The following is a 23,433-nucleotide window of genomic DNA, read 5'->3' as shown; positions in this document are numbered from 1 at the left end:
CCTGTCAGGTTTCCGTTTAGAAAGTCAATATTCATTTAAAATGTGTTCAGCAGAGAATTAGGTCAGTAGTTAGGTTTTTTTTTTTTTTTTTTACACTGCCACTCGGACATCACAGTCCCAGGAGTTTTCACGCCAATTCTCAACTTGATTCCAGTGACGCTGAGGGCTCTGACACCACTTCCATAACTCAGAATTAGCATTTCGAATGCAAATGATCAGAATATGCAGATCAAAAGACTTGCCAGACATCTAATTTAAAAGTGATGGAAACTTTTGTGCACGTCTGGGTCAGGTTTCCCATTGTGAGCGATGAATACAGACTACTGCCACCCGCTGGTGTGAAGAGTTATTCCCACTCAAACACATGTAGGCACAGAACGTACATGCTAGCTGGCTGTAGTCCAGTGTGTGTTGGAGTGAAACTTTACACAACTGATGTGATGTATATTCTTTGTAGGCTTTGCACAACTTCATTTTTTAAAGTCGACTGTTATGTGATGAAAGGGAAGTTGACACCAACAAGTCGTTGATGACGTTACTACTAAAAACAAAGTAGAAAATAATGATTTTCAATAATGGAATCTATAGTCTTGACTTTGTACAATTGAATGTCTGGTTTTGTTTTAACTGTTCATTACATACTTTACATTTATTTATTTGCATGAACACTTTCTCATAGTTTTTGCCAGACTGAAGATAGAGTTTAGGGCCACTTTGGCCATTTACTCTCTTTTTTTTACTATTTTTTTTTTATGTGAAATGTTATCGCCTCTGATGTGTTAGAAAATCATCATCAGCAGTTGGCTGAATTCATGTGCATCAAAAATGGTCCCTGAGGGTCTAATTATTAATTTATATATATATATCCAGTGAAGACAACTGCAGAAATTGCTGCTGGCAAACGGAAAACTGGAAATATTCAAAAACAAAACGAATAAAAATTCACCCCGTAATTGTTTTAGGGAAAAAAAACATCCTTCATTTCCACTGTTTATTATAGTGCTAAACAGAAGTTAGCTAACTTGGCTTCACTTCCAAACAACACGCATTTCAAGTTTTTTGCTACTTACTGTTCTGTTGTTTGCTGATACTATGTAAACCATGTGCAACTACCGATCATCTGGCAAGTAGTGTCCATATTTCACAATAAACATGAAACTGCTCCAAAACTGGTACATAAAAGAAACAATAGCTTGATATGGTTATTTATAGCCTTGCTTAGAGGTGCCATTATAGTTTGAAAAGCCACATTCAGTTTTAAATACATGCAGGTTCTTCATCAGTTGCCTGTCTAGAATGTTTTTCAAAACATGTATTTGAATCCGTTATTTGAAAAATGCGAAAGACGAACTAGCGTGGATCGTTCACATGACTTCCAGCTGCCCTGCACGTTCTAAAGTCATTATTGTCTCTGCTTGAAAAGATGCCCATGCTGTCGGCATCGTGCTCGTGCCTCTGCTGCAAGAGTAAAACCTGGCCTGACGCCTGGCCCATAACTCAACCTGTTCAGTGAGCTGACAGCGCCAGCAGTCATTAGCCTAATCACATTCAAATTATTCACTAGGAGACGTTAATTTATCAGATGGATTTGATGACCTGAGAGGGAAGGCACTGGGGGGACTGAAAGAAAAGTAGTCAGTGAGTAGAAGATGTGTTTATTCATTCAAAAACGCTGGAAGCGCTAACCGATTGTGTGCTTTGGCCTCCGAATGCCAGTTGTGACAAACATGTCTGCAGTCAGTTGATACCTCAGTCAGAAAACCTCTGGGAGGTGATGAGAGATTCTGCGGTTTTCTCAGTGAGGGCTGAAGATTTGTGCTCCTGAGGGGGGAGCGGTTGTGACTCAGAGAGTTTGTCTTACATCCAGTCACTGGGGCAGAGATGGCCAAGTCGCCCAAAGCTCCTCTATGTCTGTTTTTAACGTCCATGTTACTGTTACCACACATTTTGCCGGTGTGTACATGCAGGTGTGCGTTTGGTGCCTAAATCCTTTTTTGGACGCGTCGCTGCCTCCTGCCTGAGGCTGTTGCTTGTCAGTTTGTGTGTGCGACTTGTGTGTGTTTATGTGTGCGTTGACAAGCAGCCCCTAGTGTCCATTATGCCGTTGACAGCCCAGAAGCAGGAAAGAAGCCAGCCAGATAACTTATGAAAGAGGTTTAGAGCAAAACTAAATCCACAGCTAATGAATTATTAAACTTATTACACCTCTGTGGAGATCGCTCAACTCCGAAACACAACAACAATGGCCTCCTTTCCGCTGTCACTGCTGGGAAGGGGACTGATTTCCGAGCTTTACCAGTGGGAAAGTGTTGCATATTTCAGAGTTGTAGGAGGGCAGGAAAATGTGTCATGTATGGAAACTGTTTGAGAGGAAACTATTCATATGTTGCGTGAAGATGGTAAACCTCTTGCTCTGTGCTACAAAACTGCTTCACATGCCAATGTGAAGCAAATGTTGACTTTTTTCATGTAATAACCTCAAATGCACATAAAGAACAGTATTTATTTTGTTTCGCACTAACATCTAGAAAGCTGAACCTCTGTGACCTCTCAACGTCTGCAATGTCTCATTTTTCCTGTCCCCTCAGTTCAAAGACCACTATATTATGAATGAAACAACATGACCGAGAATCGTAAAAGTGTGGATAATTCATGAGGAGAAAGTAAGGCTGCAGATCTAGGGTTACCAGAATTGTGGTTTTATTGACGGAATGTGGCCAGAAAGCTGAATAAAACATCACACTGTGCAAAGATGCTCACTATGCATGTGGAAACTAGAGTACGGATGTGTGTGTGTGTGTGTGTGTGTGTGTGTGTGTGTGTGTGTGTGTGGGTGTACTTGTACAGCTACCTTTCCGAGAACCAGTTTAAGTTTTATACCATCAGATTGAGGACATTTGTGCAAAGTGAGGACATTTTGGCCGGCCCTTACTTTTTTGGCCTCACTCTTGGCTGTGTTTAGGAGGTTTAAACTGAGTTTCAGGGTAAAGGTTAAAATTAGGTTAGGTTTAGGGCTGGGGGTAGGCATTTAGTTGAGATGGTCAGGGTTAGGGTAAGGAGCCAGGGAATGCATTATGTCAATGAGTGTCCTCACAAAGATGGCCATACAAGAATATGTGTGTGTGTGCGTGAGCTGGTAGGGCTCAGCTTTTCTCTGATACGTGTAAGGAGTCTCCAAGGGGCCTCGTATTACACGGCACCTGTGTCATCCTCAAAATGTTTGTTTGTCTTACACTTAATTCTGCTTTCGTTTGCTACAGTTACGAACCCAATCCCGCTTCAGCATTAAGAAATAGTGTCACATAATGTAGTTTAGTTACTCTTCAAACGACGAATTCAGGTGTGTGATCTGACTTTTAGGGACTTAGTGACCTTGTTGTGGGTCACACATTAGACAGTAGTCAGACTCAAGGATGGAATGAGAAGATCAGATAGTGTATATATTTTAAAAACAGCATTGAATTCTTAGACGAACAAAATATCTGAAAATCCAGAACATTCATTGATTGATGGTTGGATAGATGGATGGATGGACCTACACATCCCAATCTATCACCTATAGATTTTGCTAACCTCCTGGTCGTTAGACTGTGGGGGAGCTAACACAGTCAGGGTGAATAATCTGCAAGGCAACTTAATCCACTGAGCTGCTGCAGAAGATTTTCAAAGTATATATATATAAAAGTACTAGTCTAGCTTGGTGGCAGTATGAGGCAGCATGTCTTACATCCGAGAGAGAGCTTGAGTCAGCTAACAAAGCTAACCATTTCAGTGTCTTTACACTGACGCTTGTACTTGAATGCAGTCCTGCGGAACAGGGCGTGAATGTAATTTGAGGGGGAATTAAAAGCACAACTTTGAAGATAAAGGATTTCGCAGGACATCCTGCACAAATCCGCTCCGACCGCCTTTAATGGTGATAGTAAGCTGGTTTAAAATGCCGCCTCAGCTGCCAAAGAGCGTTAAACATGCCTATGTGTTCGTCGTGCGCGTTTAGCGAAGACGTTCGTGTTTAACCTCTGGTGTTATTGTCCCTGATTATAATGCAACTTAATGACATTTCTGGAGTATGTGGAAGTTGCCGGGAAGTGGCCGATGAATTGTTAAAATCATCCCACCCCTCTGGAAGGAACAGAGGTCGTAAAATAGGACACATCCTCTCCCCTCAGTGGCACAACAACAACAACAACAACCATAACAACAACCGCAGCCTCCGCTCCACTGTCACAGCTGCTGTCAGACTCACTTAAAGAGTGTGGGTTAGCAAAATACTTAATATCCCTCATATATCATAGATTAGACCTTAATCTGAATGTGCTCAACAGTGAACTCAATAGAATTAACCCTAAACCTAAAGATCAAAATAGTAAAAACAACAGAGAGTCATTCTTCACCCTAAAACTCCATACTTGGTCTATACATGCCTAATGGTACATGATGTGGTAAAGCTGAATGTATAATTCAGTTTAATGCAGCGGCGGGCTGTGTATTTTCCACCTAGGCCTTCAGTGCACAAAACATCAGTATGATCGTTATGACGTCACTCCGAGGGAAACAGGTATCTCATACAGTTAGCTGAATGCCATTACTAAAACAAGATACATCAAATCTGGCAGAAGCATCAATATCGACCCAATAAAATGACAAAAATATACATAAAAGACTTGAGAAACAACAGTCCTCCTTATAGTACTCTTAATTGTTGACCTGAAAGTTGTGGACACACCCTTTCCCTGACTGGGTTAGGCTAACTATATCTATTTCCTCACAATATCTAGCTTTTAAAATCAAAGTTTGTCATGAAAATGCCTTCCTAAAAAGACCTTTCTAAGATTTCTCTGTGCAGCGTATGTTTATAACTCACCTGTCTGCTTAGCTGCGGTCGATTCACCCGCGCACCTAAGCTCCACTAACGTTCAACCTCTTGAATTAGCCCAGGGTTATGAAGAGCCAGAGGGCGCCCGGATGCCAACAGCTGGTGCTACAACGCTCAGCTTCAGAATCAGAATCAGATTCTCCAGAACCGTTCTTCAGAAAGTCTGTGGATGATGAAATGAGTATCCGCAATGCTTCATTGGTTTGATGTGTGTCTATTGTTTTCAATGCGGTTCCTCGCTAAAGGATCCAGAGCAGAATCACCCGCAGACACATATATATATATATAAAAAAAAGGAAAAGAAAAGAAACAATTTGACATTGAGAGTAAATGCCTCACGTCAAAATTCCAAAAGCTGTTAATCCCGCTGGCCTCCAGACGTGGCGCATTGACACCACCTGCAGGCAACGAGTTGGCGTTAGTGTTCCTGCCAACCGGTCGGCACTTTTGGACCGGATTTACAGCTTCACGGCTGAAATAACAGCTCTGCAGATGGTTTCAGGTCATTTACATCAGTGGCACTGGGTCGAAAACGTTGTTTTGTTATTGACAGAACCATGGCAAGGAGAGGAGAGCGTTATCCGCTAGAGTTTGGATGGCAGACAACGCTACGACCTCAATCTCTCCAAACTGTCCTGTATTGACTGAATGATGAATACATTTATGCGTCGATTGATTGGTTGGGTGGTGATTTACAGGTTGAAAGTGATGCATGACTGGGTTTCAAGTCGTTATTTCAGGTAAAGCATTAAATGCGAAATGATCACTTGATGAATATTTAAAGCCTCTCATGTCTCTGCCAGAGGCTATAAAAGAGGACATCTGTTCCTCGAAAGCGATACGCACAACAGCGATGCCCTCGGTTATGCAGGACACATTATGGATTTTCCATAGCGGTTCTTTAGCATTGTATCAGCTCACTGAAAAGTGCGGTGACACTCATTAAGTAGAATAGGTTATGCGTGAGGGATGTTTTATGCCAAAGTACTCATCAATTTTGTACAATTGTCAGTAATTTTACACTCATCACGGAAGAATCCCCTCCGGGAGGAAAAATGCAGAGAACCATTTGCAGCTCTTTAAATGGCAGGATGGCCCACTGTGTCTGCATCTGTTCTATAAGACCAGAAATGTTGCGATATTTCTTATCTTTTTTTTTTTTTTTGGAAGGGTGGGGGGGGTAGCAGATTTGCAGTTTCTTGTTTTCTGTAAAATTGGAGTGTGGGTGTAGAGACGGAAAACATGAAATGTGGGTCATGTGTTGAGAGGGAGATGAAAAGACAGAGATTCGTGTAGCGGCAGTGCTAGCATGAATTATTTCTGTATGCCTGTCCCCATGTTTTCAGTGTTCTCGCGCCAACACCAATTTCGCCTCTTTCTCTTTTCCGTCCGCGTTCTTCTAGGAAGTCGTTCACGTACAAAAAACGTTTGATCATTAACTTGAGATGAGATATGATAAGATAATAGTGGGGAAATTGGCAGTGTCGCAGCAGCCTATACTTTAAAGGACAGTGCACACACACAGGCAGAAAAGTAAACATTCAATAAACACAACAAAATATCTATATAAGTATTTTTTTCCTCTGTGTCTGTTCTCTGCAGATGATGGGCCATATGGAAAAACTAAAGATATATCTGGACCAGAACACACCATGGCCTCAAGAAGACACAGTATACCAGGTATGTACTTCTTTTATCTCAGCTTTTCTGCATTGTTTTTGTGAGGGGGGAGATTTGTCTACAGCATTAATACCCCACATCACTCTTTGGACTCTTTAGTATTTCTTCCTTAATCTGTCATTGTTGAACTGTTGTGGAAATTCTTTCGGTCTTTATTGCTCTCTTACTTTCTTTATCTGACACACAGTTTATGTTTACAGAAGATGTTAATATCATCTTCCATAGCCTTATTGTTGACCCTCTGGATAAGTATAACATCTATTTTTTTTTTTTTTTTAATAGAATATTCATTTGCGCAACACAGATCCTATTATATTTCCTTTTCTTCCATTTGTCTAATCTCCATTAAATGTGAAATATTGTTTCTCGGCCCCCTCTTAGAAATAATTTCATGAGCTCCTTTCTGTGGAGGATGAACATCTCGCCATAACACCATTCCCTGAGCAACAAAATGAAGAGGAAGATAAAACTTTATGAATCCCAACGCATTCTGTTCTGCCTCTCTGCAGGAAAAACTCATTTAGCGACGGATTCGCGTCTGAGAATGTTCGCGGCGTCGGACTACATTTGTAAAAGCTTTTTTTTTGCTTTTATGCAAATGCGCATGAAGTACGAGGACTAATGAATGAATGAGTGGCTTTCCGCAGATAATGTGCATGTGCTCCTATCAATATGTGTGCCTTATAATACCCAGCAGAGATAACTGTGGTGTGAAGCACTTCACTGATCCTGAGTGTCGCCTGAAGGATTTACCTAATCTAGCCATCTATCACACCAAAGCTCCCTCTCACCTGTGTGTGCGCGTGCGTCTGTGTGCATGTGGGTAAATGGTAATGATACAAATGCAGACAGATGCAGAGGTAGCTCTCTATCAGCACAGCTCCAGGGTTATAGTTTATTTCTTAGTTTAGTGCCATCTTCCTTATTAAATCTGCTAAGATTCCTTTTCAAACATAAACATAACCTCATTTTATGTTAATACTTATATATATTGTTATTGTCTGTCGCAAGTGCCTGACACATACTCATGTATCAGTATTAACAGTGCAATATTTGATTCCGTAATCCATGTGATAGTTGCAGCTTAATACTTCGCTTTAGGGGTTGCATGACTTTAAATTTACTGCTGTGTCATTTTTATTTATAATGTTCATAACGCACTTCTCATCCAGGAATCTCAGAGTGCTACAAGTTAAAAGTGTCAGTAATATAAGAAAAAATATATATATTAAAATACACAGATCACTGTCATGTCAGCAGTCAAAGGCATTTTTTTTTTTTTTGAATAAAAAGGATTTTAGTCCAGCTTTAAAGGAGTCCAGGCTCTGAGCAGCCCTCAGCCGAATGGGCAGACTTTTCCAAAGATGAGCTGCAGCCGAGCAGAAGGCTTGGTCTCCCATGGTGGAGGACTTGGTGCTGGGGGGAGGAGGAGGAGGAGGCTGCCTGCTGATCTGAGGCTGCAGTGGAGGATTGTGGAGTGATGAGTTCTAGTAGGTGGGGGGAGTGGGGGGTCCACTGAGGCATTTGTGGGTGAGCAGCAGAATGCTGTAATTGATCCTGAATGGGACAGGGAGCCGGAGCAGTGCGCGTAAAGGATGGGAGTTATGTGCTCATATTTACGGACTCTCATCAGGACCCTGGCAGCGCTGTTTTGGATGTATTGCAGTTTCTGGATGTGCTGGCCAAGAATCCCGGTGAAGAGTCTGTCGCAGTAGTTTACTCTCGAGTAGATGAAGGCGTGGACGAGCTTCTCAGCATCTGGCAGGTTTGAAGTGGGGCCTGAGCCTGGAAAAATTGTGAAGATGGTGGAATGAGGTCTTGCACAGGTGCTTGATATGGTCATAATATAACTAATATAAATTTTTGTTACCACAGTGCATTATTTCATGACTGACTCATATATTCTGCTTGTTACGGTAGTGTGACCTTCGTCTTTAGTGAAGTTTTTCCACACTTGATGAACTGCTGCTACTTTACTCCAGTGACCCACTGGGCTCCTCACCTGTCTTCTTGGAGGTGTCCATGTTGTTGTTGTCATGTTTTTTGGACTAGTTAACACTATACACAGCAGCGAAGTCAGCAAACCGATAAGTCAACCAGTCTGTACAATCCCTACATTACTTCCTAATACCTGAGTTTTCTTACCAAATGTAGTGAGATTGAACTCAAGTCTTTTGTTTTGTAGAAAAATGAAACAGTTTTGGTTTAATTTCATTCCGTCATCTATGAGCTCACCTAGTGTTTAGTCAAGTCATTTACTAGCATTGGAATAATTTTGCTAAACCCCACATGGCAGCATTTTCCTTTCCCTCAAATAAAGTAGCCTGCTGTTCCTCTTCAGATTCATTACAGTTTTTTTCTCGTCCGTGCCACAGGTATGTCTCTATCATGTGTTGGCATTTGTACTGTGGTGGATCAAATCTGCGCTAATCAAAGCTTTTTAAAGGAATGAAAATATATATATATTATATAAAATAAATAAATAGGTTTTGTGAAAAAGAACAAAAAATGCAATGGTGAATAATCCAAAAAAAAAAAAAAAAAAAATAGATGGATTAATAGAAAAGTACATAAAAAGTATATTTATGTCACATTTTATGAATGTCTTTATATTTAAGTATTAGCTTGTTACCTTTAATGTCATGTTGCATCTAACCATACTTACACTAAACATCTGTTAAGATGTTGTGCCGGACCTGCTTATGTTTTGCAGAAGTAAAAGAAGAAGTGGAAGAAACATCATGCGTATCATGCACACACTTACAACCTTCACAAACTTTAGCTGTGAACTTTAGCTTCAAAGCAGGTGGATTGAACTCTGACGCTCCACGGCGTCTCTCCCAAGTCAACACTTTAGTTTGTTTACCGAGAAGCCTTGGCTCGGCCCAAGAATAGCTGGCCCACTGCAGTTAGTAGTTGTTAGAGAAGAGGTTTCGTGTAATTCTTTTGAATATTGTGATGCTTTTGTTTATACAGAGGTTTAATGAGGAGTTTAGGGAATATAGCATTGCTCAACAGATTTCTTGTCCTCCTGTTGAAACAGTCGGAGCAGTTCACTGTTCCTTGATCCTTATTATCAGAGCCCATAGATAATTCCCTCTGGTTAGTACAGTGGAGGGTTTTAATTGTCCGTGACTTAGCTCCAAGTTCCGTATGTGAGAAGTAAAAACTGTTGTCCTGAATAATTCTGAATAGCTACAGTGAAATGTAAGTGTAGTCCAAACTCCATTTTCCCCTTGAAAAGTCTCATATGTGTCATAATGTAGTCATGTGTTAAATTCCTTTAACTTACTCTGAAGACTAATTCATGAACGCGCTGACAGTGATGATGTCCTCTAACATTTAATGACCTTTTCGTCCCTGGCAGGAAGTGGAATGACATCAAGAAACACTGAGGCATTGTTCATCCTCATTAGCCGAGGCTTATCGTATCTTATCTGAAATTCCCATTTACATTTTGCGCCAGGAGAGGATCAGTGTCTCACCGAAGGACACGCACGGCAACAAACGTCTTCTGGTTTTATCTTTCTTGTATCTCCGCTTTGCTTTAATCCGAGAATAAACAGAGCAGCCGCTAACAGCTTATTTCTCTGATGTATTTTGTGTGTGTGTATGTCTGTGTACACATCTGTGTGTGTGTGTGTGTGTGTGTGTGTCTGTGTCTGTGTGTGTGTGGGTGTGTGTGGGTGTGTCCTTCCCTTCGCCCGTTTTGTGTGTGTTGTGTATTGTCTTTATGTGTGTGTGTGTTTTTGGTTAGAAGCTCTGCGGGGGGTGACCATGGTCGAACTGGTGAAGAAGGAAGGTAGCACGCTCGGCCTTACCATCTCAGGAGGGACCGACAAGGACGGGAAGCCTCGGGTGTCAAACCTGCGGCCCGGAGGACTGGCAGCCAGGTGGGCGAGGCCGAGGAGCACCACAGCAAAGAATGCGGTGCACATTTTCCTCAGATCTGCTGGAGGAAACATCTCAGAGTAACGTTCAGCAGACAGATAAGACGATTGTCTGCGAAGGTTCTCAGTCATCCATGTAATCCTATATCCAAAAACGTTAAAGAAAGGCAACTGGACTCTTAAAAAAAATACATTGTAAAATGCCTACTTACCTAATACGTTTAGTCATAGCTTGTTCCCTATAACTGGGATAATTTGGCACTTTTTGCATTCCTGGTTAGATGCCAAACCGCATTTCGTTGTGGGTGCTCCTCTATTAAATGCAATGGCAATAAAGTCGAATAATCTAATCCAATCTAATAAACAGTTTGCTTCCAAAATGACTATTTTAAGTAAACTCATTCTCATTTTGCAAACCTCTCCGTTCCGCCATCCCTTTCCTGCACAGGAGCGACCAGCTAAACGTCGGGGATTACATCAAGTCGGTGAACGGCATCAATCTGACCAAACTGCGGCATGAGGAGATCATCAGCTTACTGAAGAACGTGGGGGAGAGAGTTCTGCTGGAGGTGGAGTACGAGCTGCCCCCTACAGGTACATACGTAATAGTTCAACTGTGTGTAGCCTCTACTGTGGTTTTCAGAGCCAGATCTGACAGCTGATTGATAAAAATGACAAGAACAAGACAAGAACAAAGAGTTCTGCTTAAAATGGCCAAAATGCTAAAATTCAGTGACATTATGCATCTGTTAGTGGCAAATACGGGAACTACAAGCCCTCCATCCTGTCTGCCTCAGTGTGATTTTTTTTCACTGCTAGTAAACATCGGCACTGGATATAAATCATGAGGATTGTTCATTCATTTCAATGATACAGCTGTTAATATAGCGGAGATCCTGATTCATGGGGCTGTTGAGGAAAAGAAATGGTGATGGCATCAAGCCATGCAGTGTACGCCAGGAGCTCCTGTAACTCTGTTTACTGTAACAGGAAGTCCTCAGGGTTGAAATGATTGTGGCTGTGATAACTCTCTAAATGCTCTGTGGTGATATTATAATGTGCTGTTCTGTCTGTCTTCTGTCTTTAAACTAATGAATGGATTTTTTTTTTTACAGTATTAGAATTAAATACAGTGGCATTATGTGTATACATTCATATATGTATGAAATATTCATGTTTTGTGAGCAAATTTTAATTGTAACTCAATTGTACGAGCAATAGAAGCTAATTACTACGGTACATAGTCACCAGCTATATATAAATCTCTCTCTTTCTCCTTCTCCTCTGTGCATCTCCCTGTTCTCAAAGCACCAGACAGCTCCTCAGGGGTTATATCAAAGACAATTGACATCTGTTTGCACAAAGAGGGGAACAGCTTCGGCTTCGTCATGAGAGGTAACTGTCAGTGAAACGATCCAAAGGGGGGACCATGTGAACAGTTACGACTGGCGTGATGCTTCACTGATTTTATAATTTACTACTGTGTGTTACATGTATTCAGAGATGATACCAGGCTTGTAACGTACATCACAGTGTACTGAGGTGTGAAACAAATGTCATGCCTTATATGGTGCCATTAATGTCAAAGTTGTATGTTGTGTGAGCTGCACGATGGAGAAAAGAACTTTTCCACTCAGCCACAGCCTGTAAGTCTTAGCACAATATAAACAGATAAACTATTTGAGAACTCATATATGAATGGGGAAAAATAGTCAAAACCACTTTATGTACCAGGCTAACATGGCAGTCTATGGGGATGTGCTCCATTTTAGAGCCAGCCTCAAGTGGCCATTCGTGGTACTGCAGGTCCTCCCATGTCAGCTTGACTTCTTCATTGCCAAGACTTTCCTCTTGTGTGTTTCCATATTGAAATAAAATAAAAATATGTATCCCCATACACATTATGTACTGCTCACTTTTCAGAATAACAGCTATGAACAACCAGCTAAAGTTAAGTTAAATTAAAGTGCTTAGTTAATGTTAAGGGAACATCACCCTGAAAGGAAAAGGACAAAAAAAAAAGAAAACTTCAACCTGGACAATGTTTAAGTTTCAGAGTTGAACTTGTAAATATACTGTAGATTATAACCCAACCTTGTAACGATTTTGTAACGCATGGAAATGGTAACATAAGTTTTTTTTAAAAAACGATCAATTCCTTATCTGTCATACTGTATGTTTTCACTTAAATTCTGAATTTTGTCTGAACAGCTTTGCCATGCTCCTCTTACAGGTGGTACCCATGAGGACTGGCACAAGTCACGGCCCCTGGTGGTGACCTACGTCAGGCCTGGAGGCCCAGCAGACAGGTAGAACTGAAGGCATGCCCAGGCGAACGTAAACTCACAGTATGTGTGTGTATTTACAGCCTCACTCAAAGTCACACAGGTGCAGCAGTGTTGGTGCATATAAAGCTGCACTCAGACACCTAGACAAACACACAAACATAATCTTTCGGGGTCAGTGTCTAGGAAAAAATAAAAGCCAGACGAGCGCTGGCCTCCGACTAGAACAAACTAACAGCAGCATAGTTCCAGTCAGTAAGTCTGGGAGATTTGTCTGTGCCTTCATGTGAATAAACCCCAAGGTTAATGGTGTCATTTCCCGTCACTGGTATGTTGACAGTTATGTGTTACTCATAGCTGCATCGGCATGAATCACCTCGTATCCCTTTAATGTTGTCTTCATGTGTCTGTCTCAGCCTTCGCGTGTGAGTAATAATCTGTGACGTTTTCGTATAAATGTCTGCTGAACTGATGCAGCGCAGGGAGGACTCAACAAGTATCAGCATCAAGTACATGTACATGAATCCTTACACATTTGCAAACCATGAAGTCCTCCCGAGAGAAGCACCGTTGCATTTTGCATGCATTTTCCAAACTAAACCTGGCACGGAAAGTCAAGCAATATTAGATCTGAGACTCCTGAACAGAGTAATCTTCCACTTCCTGTTTGTGGAGTTGTGGGAACTATGTAGCATGTTGACGTACTAAAACTTGGTTTATGCTCCTGCAACGGATCTACGTAGAGGCGACATCGTAGCCTACATCGTACATACTGTGTGTGCTGGTGTGTCTGCATCATTCAGTAAGTGTCCTCCCAAAGCTCTTGGGTGATTTCTGTTAATTGTTACTTTTATTGAAATCACTCCAACACATCAGGTCGGATTTGTGAAATGAGCATGATATTAGCAGTAGCACTAACACTTCAATGGAGCGAGTCAGTCTTCTTTAAAACAAATGCTTTAACTCAGGGCTAGAAATCCTCGATGAGTGGACTGAGCTTGAAAATGAGGTGAATCGTATTTGATTTGTATGTCAACCAAAAAGGAAATGACATGTTAGAGTAATTGAGCTGTCCCATCATTAAGGCACCAGTCCTGGAGGATCTATAACAAGCAAGAGGTTTTTCTCGAAGTTTTCAAGGTTCATCAGTTAAGTTTATAAGCCAAATACACTAAACGATCTCAAGCACGGATAAAAAAACATCTGCACAGTTGTTGAAAGGTTAAAGGTGTAAGTTCATGTGTGACTGCACAGCTATCGCATATAATATACAAATATCAGATATACAGAATTGCCCATAAGAAACCTTCTTCTTCATTGCACATGAAAAAGCGTTCTGGAACCTGGAACATAGTTGCTGGCTGGCAGTGTTTGTGAGTCTAACAGCTTCTGGAAGGAGTCTGTTGTTTCTGGGCCTGAAGCTGCGCAGCCTTTGTCTCGAGAGGCGAGGGCAAACGGTGCTCTGCTGCTCTTTTCCCGCATCCTCTGTGCGGTCTTCCTTTCCTTTCTGCTCGCTGCAAAGCCTTTCTGTCCTCACCAGCGCACGCCTGTAGAGTTATTTGCTGGTGGCGCCGTTGTGCCAGCTGAGGTCCTGGGTGAGGCTGTTAGCATGTGCTAAAGTGTGTTCCTTCACTCTTACTCCAGTGTATGAGATGCCATTCTCATTCGGCTTGTACCTATTTGTGTGCGAGTGGCATGCAGCAGCACATCGGGGCACGTGCACATCAAGCAAGGAAGTTGTATCGTGCCTGGCAGGACTGTATACATTTGTCAAAATTTTACATTCACTCACTGAATAAACCCCCACAGGTTCACAGACGGCGCTGACAGATCACGGCAGAGATTGAAGATTAAATCCTTGAGTTATTGAGTTATTTTGCCCTGAAGCTCATCTAACACACGGTCTAAAGAAATCCATCTTCAAAATTTGGGTCAGTCCAGGAAAAACGAATGAGATATTCATGCTGCTTTATATCCCATTTATATGCCAATTGGAGAAAACTTAATCCGCCGCACCATGCAGTCCCAGGAGAGCCTACATTTTTAGCATTACCCACTGGGAATTAAAGCACCAACACTCAGCGGAGATGGAGAGCCTTGGGGTTTTAGGCAGCGCCGCAAAGGAACTGCTTTTACTGCATCATCAGAAACAGACAAACAGAAGGGCCTGCAGGTCCGAAAGCAGGCAAAATGTCAGCGGAGTAAGATTTCAGACCGCTTGTTTCATCCGACAGTTTACGTAAGGGCTGCCCAAATCTGTAAAAACTCTAATCTTCTCATTTTGTGGAATGAACAACTTCAACAACTTCCATGCAGAGGTAATATTCTGCAACTATATTCCAAAATTGTCTAAAAATGGTCAGATTTTCTTCGGGTACTCGTGTCATGTAACCTAATTCCTGCTGTGATAAAGCCTTTTTGGTCCCAGCTTAGCTTGCATCATGTTGTTAAAAAGCTTCGGGGCTATCTGCGTCATATTTTAAACTTACTTCTCTGGCTGGTGCGGTGACAGCTCTGTATTACTCACATTCTGGCACCGCTCATAAAAGCAGCCATGAGCTCTCTAATACAGCCTCCTGCATTAAATATTTAAAATGCTGCTTATCATTTGTATTTATTTTTTTATTTTAGATTTTCAGTGGGGTCGGGTGGGATGAATAAGTGCCTGAAATGTGCCACTGAGTGTCTCTGAGTGATTTCTGTGTGACTAGGGACTGAAACCAGTGAGAAGCAGAGCTGTGTAATCTGACGTCTTTTCCTCTTTGCGTCCTCAGTATGAAATGTGAAATCACGCCTTAAGTCTCGGACAGATGAGAGGAGAGGAAAGAGTGAGGGGAAGAAAGAGGCTCGGATGAAGCTAGGCAGAAAGGAAATGAGAAAGTCGAAGAAATAAGATGATAACAGGGGAAAAACAGGACTGAGTGTAAGACTGAAGGATATAATTTTAATACTTTGTGTTGTACGACTAATTTTGCCAAATTTGTCCTGTCACGCAAATAAAGCATATCTGATTTTGACTCAAGGTCAGAGGGAAAATTAGCTGAACTGATGAAACTTGGCAGAAGAAGATGCTGACAGAGATGATATAATGAACCTTTCTGTAATCGCTGTTTAATGTCTGACGTTGTCGCTGTCTTCTCGTTTGTGTGTCCAGAGAGGGTACGCTGCGTCCCGGCGACCGCCTCCTAAGTGTGGACGGAGTGCCGCTGCACAACGCCATCCACAGTGACGCCCTCAGTGTGTTGGCTCAGAGCGGCCAGGAGGCGCTGTTCCAGATAGAGTACGACGTCACCATCATGGGTGAGAGACCACAGAAACCAGACTCAGACATGAATTAAAGCCTGCAGCGAAAATAACTTTTTTTTTTTTTTTTCAAATGCCACTGAAATTAGAAATTGGTTTGTTGTGTCTTATTTTTGCTGATGCGTTGGCATTTTCCGCCGCCTCAGGCTAAGCTCTGCCTTTCTTTTTTCCCCCCCGGGTATAACGGCTCAAGTTAACTCTTCCAGAAGACGCCGTTAAGAGTCCCTTTGTTGTCACGTTTGCTGGTTTATACCGTCAAAGACATTTATGCCTCAAACGCATCTGCCAGGCTACTTTCATTGGTGCCACAGATGCTGAGAGGAGGTACTCTGCTGTGTTAATGTGAGTCCATCTGCAGACTCTGAGCCACAAATTCAAATTAAAATCCCCCTTTTTCCAGACACAGTGACGAACGCCTCTGGCCCGCTGCTGGTGGAAATTGCCAAGTCGCCAGGGGCGACGCTAGGCATCACGCTGACGTCCGCCAACCACAGAAACAAACAAGTCATCGTCATCGACAGGGTTAAACCTGGCAGCGTGGTGGACAGGTACGCACGTGAGCGCTCTCACACGCAGCACGTTTGCACAAACTCACATAGAAGTTTGTCCTGGTTTTATTTTTTATTCGTCCATATTTCTCCAACTGTCTATCAAGCAGAGAGGGTGAGGGAAGGTCCAATGAAAGTGTTGCTTTCAGCTATTAACATACGTGACATACGTAGATCAGCCAGTTAGCCCCTGCTCCGTGTCTTTTAAAGGCAGGACAGTCTCATGGCGGCCAGCAAAAGTCCACCTCGGTGCAGGTTCAGGGGTGTGGTACTGTCTGATTTATATCACACGGAGGGAGTTTGGGGGGACCACCGATCACTCATTTTAGCTTTACTCGCACTTCCCTTTTCTCCTGCTTTGAGTCGGCGCCCGGTTAGGTTTCATCACGTTTGAGATGAAAATATATGTACAACCTTTCAAATTGCGGTAAATATAATGTCAAATGAAAGAGACCCTTAAAAAGTTAAATTTATGTTCCCGGTCACAAATCAGTTTAGCTAAATCCCATGAGACTGAGCAGGGATCTATGATTAGTTCTTATGACTAGCTCTCACTGTATATCATCTCTATCTAACAAACACGCAGACTAACACACATAAGCTGTCTACGGCCCCATAACTAACACCGACAGCAACAGGCTGGATATTACATTCTAAAATATGGATGAAGCAGTTGAACTGAAGCTGAAGCAAGCGCTACTATGATCTCAGCCGACTGAACAGGTCGCATCTGGAGGTCTACGTTCAGCCGCTGTTCATTATCAAATGATTTTCTACAATCTGACCCCTCAACTCAAGAGATATCAGATAGATATGGGCATATCAGGCTAAAGAAACTATTCTCTTCCTTGTTGTCTCTTTCTCGCTGATGTTCCAGGTGCGGGGCGTTGCATGCTGGGGATCACCTCCTGTCCATAGATGGGACATCGACAGAGCACTGCACCGTCCTGGAGGCAACGCAGCTACTAGCAAGCACGACAGAACTGGTCAAATTAGAAATACTCCCCTCCCATCAAACAAGGCTAGCTGGGAAACAGCACGATACAGGTGGGTGGAAAATACACGAAGTCTACTATTCAATGTGTGTGAATGTGTGTTACCTTATAACAAGCATCTGTACTGCACCATATTTAGCACAACATTAGCACAAAATGGAAAAACTGGCAGCGCAATATGTTCACCATATTTGAGGGTCCTTGACTGCGCTTTGATTTTGATATTAGTGAATATCCATTATCCCTCATACAGTGAATTATTGAGTAAATATAAATATTAGTATCATCTAATGTTTTACCTCAGAGGTGTCAAGGTTTATCTCGACAACAAGTCGTTGTTAACCCATGTAGCACTACCACCTTTGTGAATATTATACTTAAATTACTCTGCAATTGTCCTTACACATAAACTCTCCTTCTGGACATTAAAAATGTCATGTGCTCATGATGTCACTTCCTGATTTGATGAAGGCGTAGGTGCATTATATCTTTCACAAAGCATTAGCCACTTTTGGTAAAGGCATTTTAAATTGTGGACCTCAAGGGCACCTCAGTCGCCTTCTTTTTTGTTTGCTATAGTTTATCACCACTGCACCAAAGAACCACCTTGACAGTTTTCTTTTACTTATCCACTAAAAGAGTTTTTTCTACGCTAAACTTGTTAAACCAATATTATGTCATTTTAAAACAAGTTAAAAACAGTTGCACAGCAGTTTGTCCTGAAATGAATTTTGAGCTCTTGCTCCACAGTCTCAAACATAACATCAAAGTTTTACTTCCTGTACACAGAATCAACTGTTTTAAACACACCATTGGCCACCATTATACCTTCTTAGAGTATGCATGACTTAAGTGTGACCTGAAGTCATTTGTTGGGGTTTTGCAGGTGTTTAAGACAGTCACTCAACTGAGACAGAAAGTTTCATCATGGCATAAATGAATCACCACTGAGTGATTGTCGCAGTTACTTCCAGGTCTGTCTAGATATATTTACTTTTCAGGAAGTGTTTCAGTGAAAATGAGCACATAAAATGTCATCACGGCACCACTGCACTGTGTGACATTTGAGTCAAAGTGAAAAGCCAAAGAAATTTCTTCATTGCGTTACTGAAATATTGGGCACGTCAGAATGTGACGCGAGAGAGAGAGACCACCGTGACCTGTTTGTCTGCTAGCATTTGGATTCACATCCCCTCCACTTGTGCCCTCGTTGAACCTGAAGTGTGTGGATGGGTGCATTAGGAAAGTTACTAGGTAGAAAATCACATTTACCATTTAATTATCGAAGCGTTGATACTTAAGTCCACAGAGAGACAAACAAAACTCACATGCACACTTGAGGCTAATGTAGCATTTAGCATGCGCATTGAGAACATTCGAGCTTTGCACTCCTCAAAGCCGGCCAGTGGGTTCCAACCCGGGACCATCTTGCTGTGAGACGTCAGCGCTGTGATCCTTCAGTCACTCATCTTAACGTCTGCATGATTGTCGGCCAGATGGAACGTGTCAAACTGTGCGGCCATGGCCATGTTTTTTGTTGTTGTTGTTTTCTTTCGCACCTTCTGCTGTCCACCAGCAGCTGTCAGCTCTGTCAGACACGCGACGACCCCGCGGAGAATGCATTTCACACTTGTCTGCTATTAATCTGATTCCGATGTTGCTCATGTGGACACCTGCACCCGTCTTTTATTTCTGTTTTTTCCCAAATGTAGCTGCTTGAGTGTGGGTGTGATCTATTTAGATATTGACGTGTGAAAGGAGCCGAAGAACTGTCAGACGCTGAAGGTGAACTTGGGCCTGTTAAATGAAAATAAAATGGAGGCGATGAATATTCTTACCCTTTTTAAATGGCAGCGTTCAAAAAATGCTAGCATTAGTGGAGAGCAAATGTTAAAAAAAAAATAAATAAATACAATTGCGTATTTAAATTAAGATCAGTGGTTCTTTAGAATTGATTTGTATAAATAAGGACCGAGCATTAGAGCAGATTTAGAACTGCAATAGATTTTGTTTGGATTTAGCCCAAATCAGGTCAGCCCACGCACATAAAAAATATATATATAAATATATATAACCATTTTATTTCAGTCTCTTCAATCGTGCTGTCCTCTCCTGCAAAACACTGATTGAGGAATATTTTGGCTGCGCCCGTTACTTTGTGCCTAATTAGTTGAAGGAGTGGTTCTTCACCCATAGCCAAGAGACCGCTTTTCATCTGTGACAGAATTAGTGCCACTGGATTTACAAGGGAAACTCTGATTCCAGCTTTATTATCCTAGGTTAATGCTCAATGCTGGGGAGCTTAAATGTGACAAGTGTGCGCACACATCATGCGGTGAGGTTTTCAACACAAGTATGTGGACACACGCAGTAGCAGACACACATCTAGAACCTGTGATTAGGCTGCATTACAGCGCTGCAGTAACTTCGGTTAAACATGCACTCCCTTATGGACTCCTTCGGAATCACTGCAAGCTATACGCGCAACCTTTTTCTTCCTGTTTTGTAGGCAAAATCTACCCTGCATTTTGTTGACCTAATTAGAGACTCATGAGGGAGGCTGAGGAAGAGAGGATTAAAGGAAACATTCAAAGACTGTGAATAAAAACAAGATATTCAAGAATTAAAATAGACTAATACCTCATCTTTAGTCTGCTTTCTGTCGAATCTGTCCGGGGTGGGAGTCGACTCTCAGCATGAAGAGACAGAAAAGGAGAGGAATCGGAAGAGGCATGTGATGGAAGAATGAGAGAGTGAGAGGGAGTGCAAAGACAGGATGACATTTAATTAATGTCATTACACCTCTCTTCCAGCAGTCCGAAACTGCTTACATCCTCCTCCTCCACCTCCTCCTCTCTCCCTCTTAATCTCCTCTCCTCCACTCTCTCATTCCACACGTATATCTCATCTCGGCGTCGTTCTCCAACTTGTCTCCATTCATTATCTGTATTTTTCAGTTCTCCTTTTCCTTTGTTCTCTCCTTTACCCTTCCGTTGTATTCTATTATTATCCCGAAGTGCCAAAAACAGCACACACACGCACAAACTATCACTCCTGTCTTCGTTTGGACCTTACACCGACATAACTCCCTGCCCTAACCATAGTTGTAATCTAAAGTATGCCCTCAAACCGAGTTTTAACGTCCAGCCACAAAGACCCCACAATGACAAAATGTCCCCACAGCTTTAGCAGTCCGGGAAAAATCTCACACACATACTTGAAAGGTCGCCATCACATCTTGCATCTCATTCATTTGTCTCTAAGAAGCAAAAATCATTCTTTCCGTCATCTAATCTACAGTTGTGTGTTTGCTCGTTTGTGTGTGTGCGCGCGTGCATGCATGCGTGTGTGGTAGGAAATCAACACAGCTCATTAGGAAACTGATGGCCTTGCAGCAGTCCTTGCAGTCTGCTTGCCTCCTCTTTATTAATAGAGTCTCTGATTAAAGGTTTTGCAGTTGTGTGTGTGTGTGTTTGGTTTGTGTGAACTGGTAAAGGCTAGTGACACCCTGAGATCCTCTTCACCTATTGTGTATGCGTGTATCTTTTCTTGTGCAAGTGAGCAACATGTTTGAACGGAAAGTTGTGTGTGTCTGCAGTCTTCTCTGTGACTGCAGCCATTTCCTGCCAGCATATCTGTCTCTCCACACTTTTTTTTTTTTTTACTCAGGGAGGATTAGACCGGAGAACATTTCTTAGATATCTCACCCTGAGGTCGCTCAATACTTCTGCTCCTCAGACTTCACGCCATCAGAGCGGTTTAGATAAGGCGACTCGCATGCTGAGGAAACAAAAGCTCCGCCGCCTGGATGTGGCAGCACGGGGCAGCTTAGGATCGACTTCAGAGTTTAGATAGGTGTGTGTAGTGAGGAATTACGCATGAAGCTGTGTAGGCTGTCAGACTTTAGCCTTGACTTGTATGCTGATGCTCTAAGAGAGAGTTTCCCCCAGACGAGGTTCTCGCTGGCGTCTGAGGAAATGTGGCTGTAGACGGCACAGTCCACCAGGATCTGCTCACTTTTAATCAGGCTTGGTTTTTGTAGACATCTTGTTGTTGATCTCAGTCAGTGAGAAAAGCATGAGCTAAGCTGCAATGCTATCCGATAAGTCAATGAAAATACCTTCATTTTGGAAAAGGCTTGCATCTGAGGTGTGTGTTATGTTCGGACAGTTGAGTCACAGTTTTAACCGCTGTTCTTGATTTTCATAGGAATTTAAATCTCGGATAACTCTACCAAACAATTTATACTTCTGTTATACTTCTCGCCACAGTCAATGCACGGGGTTAAAAGCATTAAAAACAACAGTTTGGATGCAGCTTCCCTTTGTGCATGTGGTATAAAAGCCATTACATCACGGCCCCTAATAAGAAGAATAAACTTAAACAGACTTCATTTGTCATTTAGATTTCCATCCAAATTAAATTTTGGTGCAATGGCTCGGAGCCCAGCAGGAATACTGATCAGAAACAGTACAGTATACATACAGTATATAATATATACGGTAAATTTAAACTTTAAACTTTAATTTAAACTTTGCATAACAAAGATAATATAGGATGAGGATAAATATATATACAAATTTATATAACAGTCAACAGAACACTTGCCGAAGATCTGTTGGTTACTGCACAGAAGATATCCTCTTGGAAGAAACAAAGGTGTAGTTTAACACATAACTAAATATGTAGGTTGAGTTTTCATAATCTTCCTATTCACAGTCTTCATCATGAGGTGCAAACGGATAAAACAGATACCGCACACAAGTATGACTACTTAAAATCAATCTGCATTACTTAGAAAAGTGTTTCCAATAAACAGCTAAAATAATATATTTAATAATGTATTATTATGCTCTTAAAATATAATATCTTTATTACTGTGGTAACTTACATTACTACTGCACTTAATACCATAATCATGTTATTCCTTCAGATTTTTTTGATTTCAACTGTTTGTCACTGACTAGTAACTGATGAGGTCACTAATGAAAACACAGTAGAAGGTAATGCTTTGCAACAATGGAATATATATTCTTGACCTGAATACATACGCTGAGAACAGGCAGCTCATGTGCTACATACTGTGTGCTGCAGATGTGTATAGAATGTATAAAAACAGGCCGCAACTCAGCACCATCAATAGAATTTAGCAGGACATTGTCCGATGGGACAATGTGGCCGGGTTAAAGAAAAAGCAGGGTTCCTCTGAAGCTAGTTCACCTGCAGCTTGTTGATCTGCAGCCTCCTTCGACAGGCCGTTGGGTGAAATTGTTAACTGACTGCTGCTGATTTGGACCGTTCCTCTGCTAGCGTTAGCAGCTGACTTTTTAGATGAGTGTGCGTAGCAGTAGAACTTCTGTTGTGTTTCAGGCCTGCATAAATGTTTTTGTCATTCGAGATTAGAATATGTAAGATTGAGGATAAAAGTTGCTCTTGGACATGAACCGGTTTGAATTGTGTCTATGGTATTGATGAAAAGTCATTCCAGTGTCCTCACAAGCAACAAAAAAATGTCATGTGTGTTCCAGTGAAGGTTCAGAAGTCGGACCTTCCACACTCCTGGGATCCCTGCGTGAACTTCCTTCACCCTCCGAACTCCACCCTCTGCAACACGACTTCCACCCTCAATAAATCGTGGACCGCCTCCAACAACAACACTATCAACAGCCTCGACTACTGCAAGTGTAAGTAGACATGTGAAAAACAGTAGGCCTCAGTTGTTTTGTTCTTTTCACACATGCAGCCAGAAACAGATTTATATGTCGGCCTTTTTTCCCTCAAGGCTTGAATTAATTCCTGGATCTCTGTCATGGCCATGTTTCAGAGCATTCTCCATTTTTTTTTTTTTTTTTGTTT

The 23,433-nt window shown here is 41.9% G+C and overlaps 1 protein-coding gene across 6 annotated transcripts in view; it reads left to right on the top strand.

Moving 5' to 3' along the window:
• grip2b (glutamate receptor interacting protein 2b) overlaps window positions 1–23,433 on the top strand; it is a 240,363-nt gene that overhangs the window by 188,207 nt on the left and 28,723 nt on the right. For 3 of the 6 annotated variants that reach the window (XM_047582875.1, XM_047582879.1, XM_047582876.1), the window contains 9 exons: window positions 6,479–6,556; window positions 10,314–10,449; window positions 10,895–11,040; window positions 11,755–11,841; window positions 12,680–12,755; window positions 15,886–16,031; window positions 16,435–16,582; window positions 17,460–17,629; window positions 23,106–23,261. In XM_047582875.1, the coding sequence (XP_047438831.1) occupies window positions 6,479–6,556; window positions 10,314–10,449; window positions 10,895–11,040; window positions 11,755–11,841; window positions 12,680–12,755; window positions 15,886–16,031; window positions 16,435–16,582; window positions 17,460–17,629; window positions 23,106–23,261 (1,143 nt within the window). The remainder of the gene's footprint in view (window positions 1–6,478; window positions 6,557–10,313; window positions 10,450–10,894; window positions 11,041–11,754; window positions 11,842–12,679; window positions 12,756–15,885; window positions 16,032–16,434; window positions 16,583–17,459; window positions 17,630–23,105; window positions 23,262–23,433) is intronic. The other 3 variants (XM_047582877.1, XM_047582881.1, XM_047582878.1) reach the window with 1 other exon arrangement.

Source organism: Mugil cephalus, chromosome 4 (assembly GCF_022458985.1).
Source record: "Mugil cephalus isolate CIBA_MC_2020 chromosome 4, CIBA_Mcephalus_1.1, whole genome shotgun sequence".
Taxonomy (NCBI): domain Eukaryota; kingdom Metazoa; phylum Chordata; class Actinopteri; order Mugiliformes; family Mugilidae; genus Mugil; species Mugil cephalus.
Note: the sequence above shows the minus strand (reverse complement) of the source record. Positions and strands in the feature narration are given on the sequence as shown.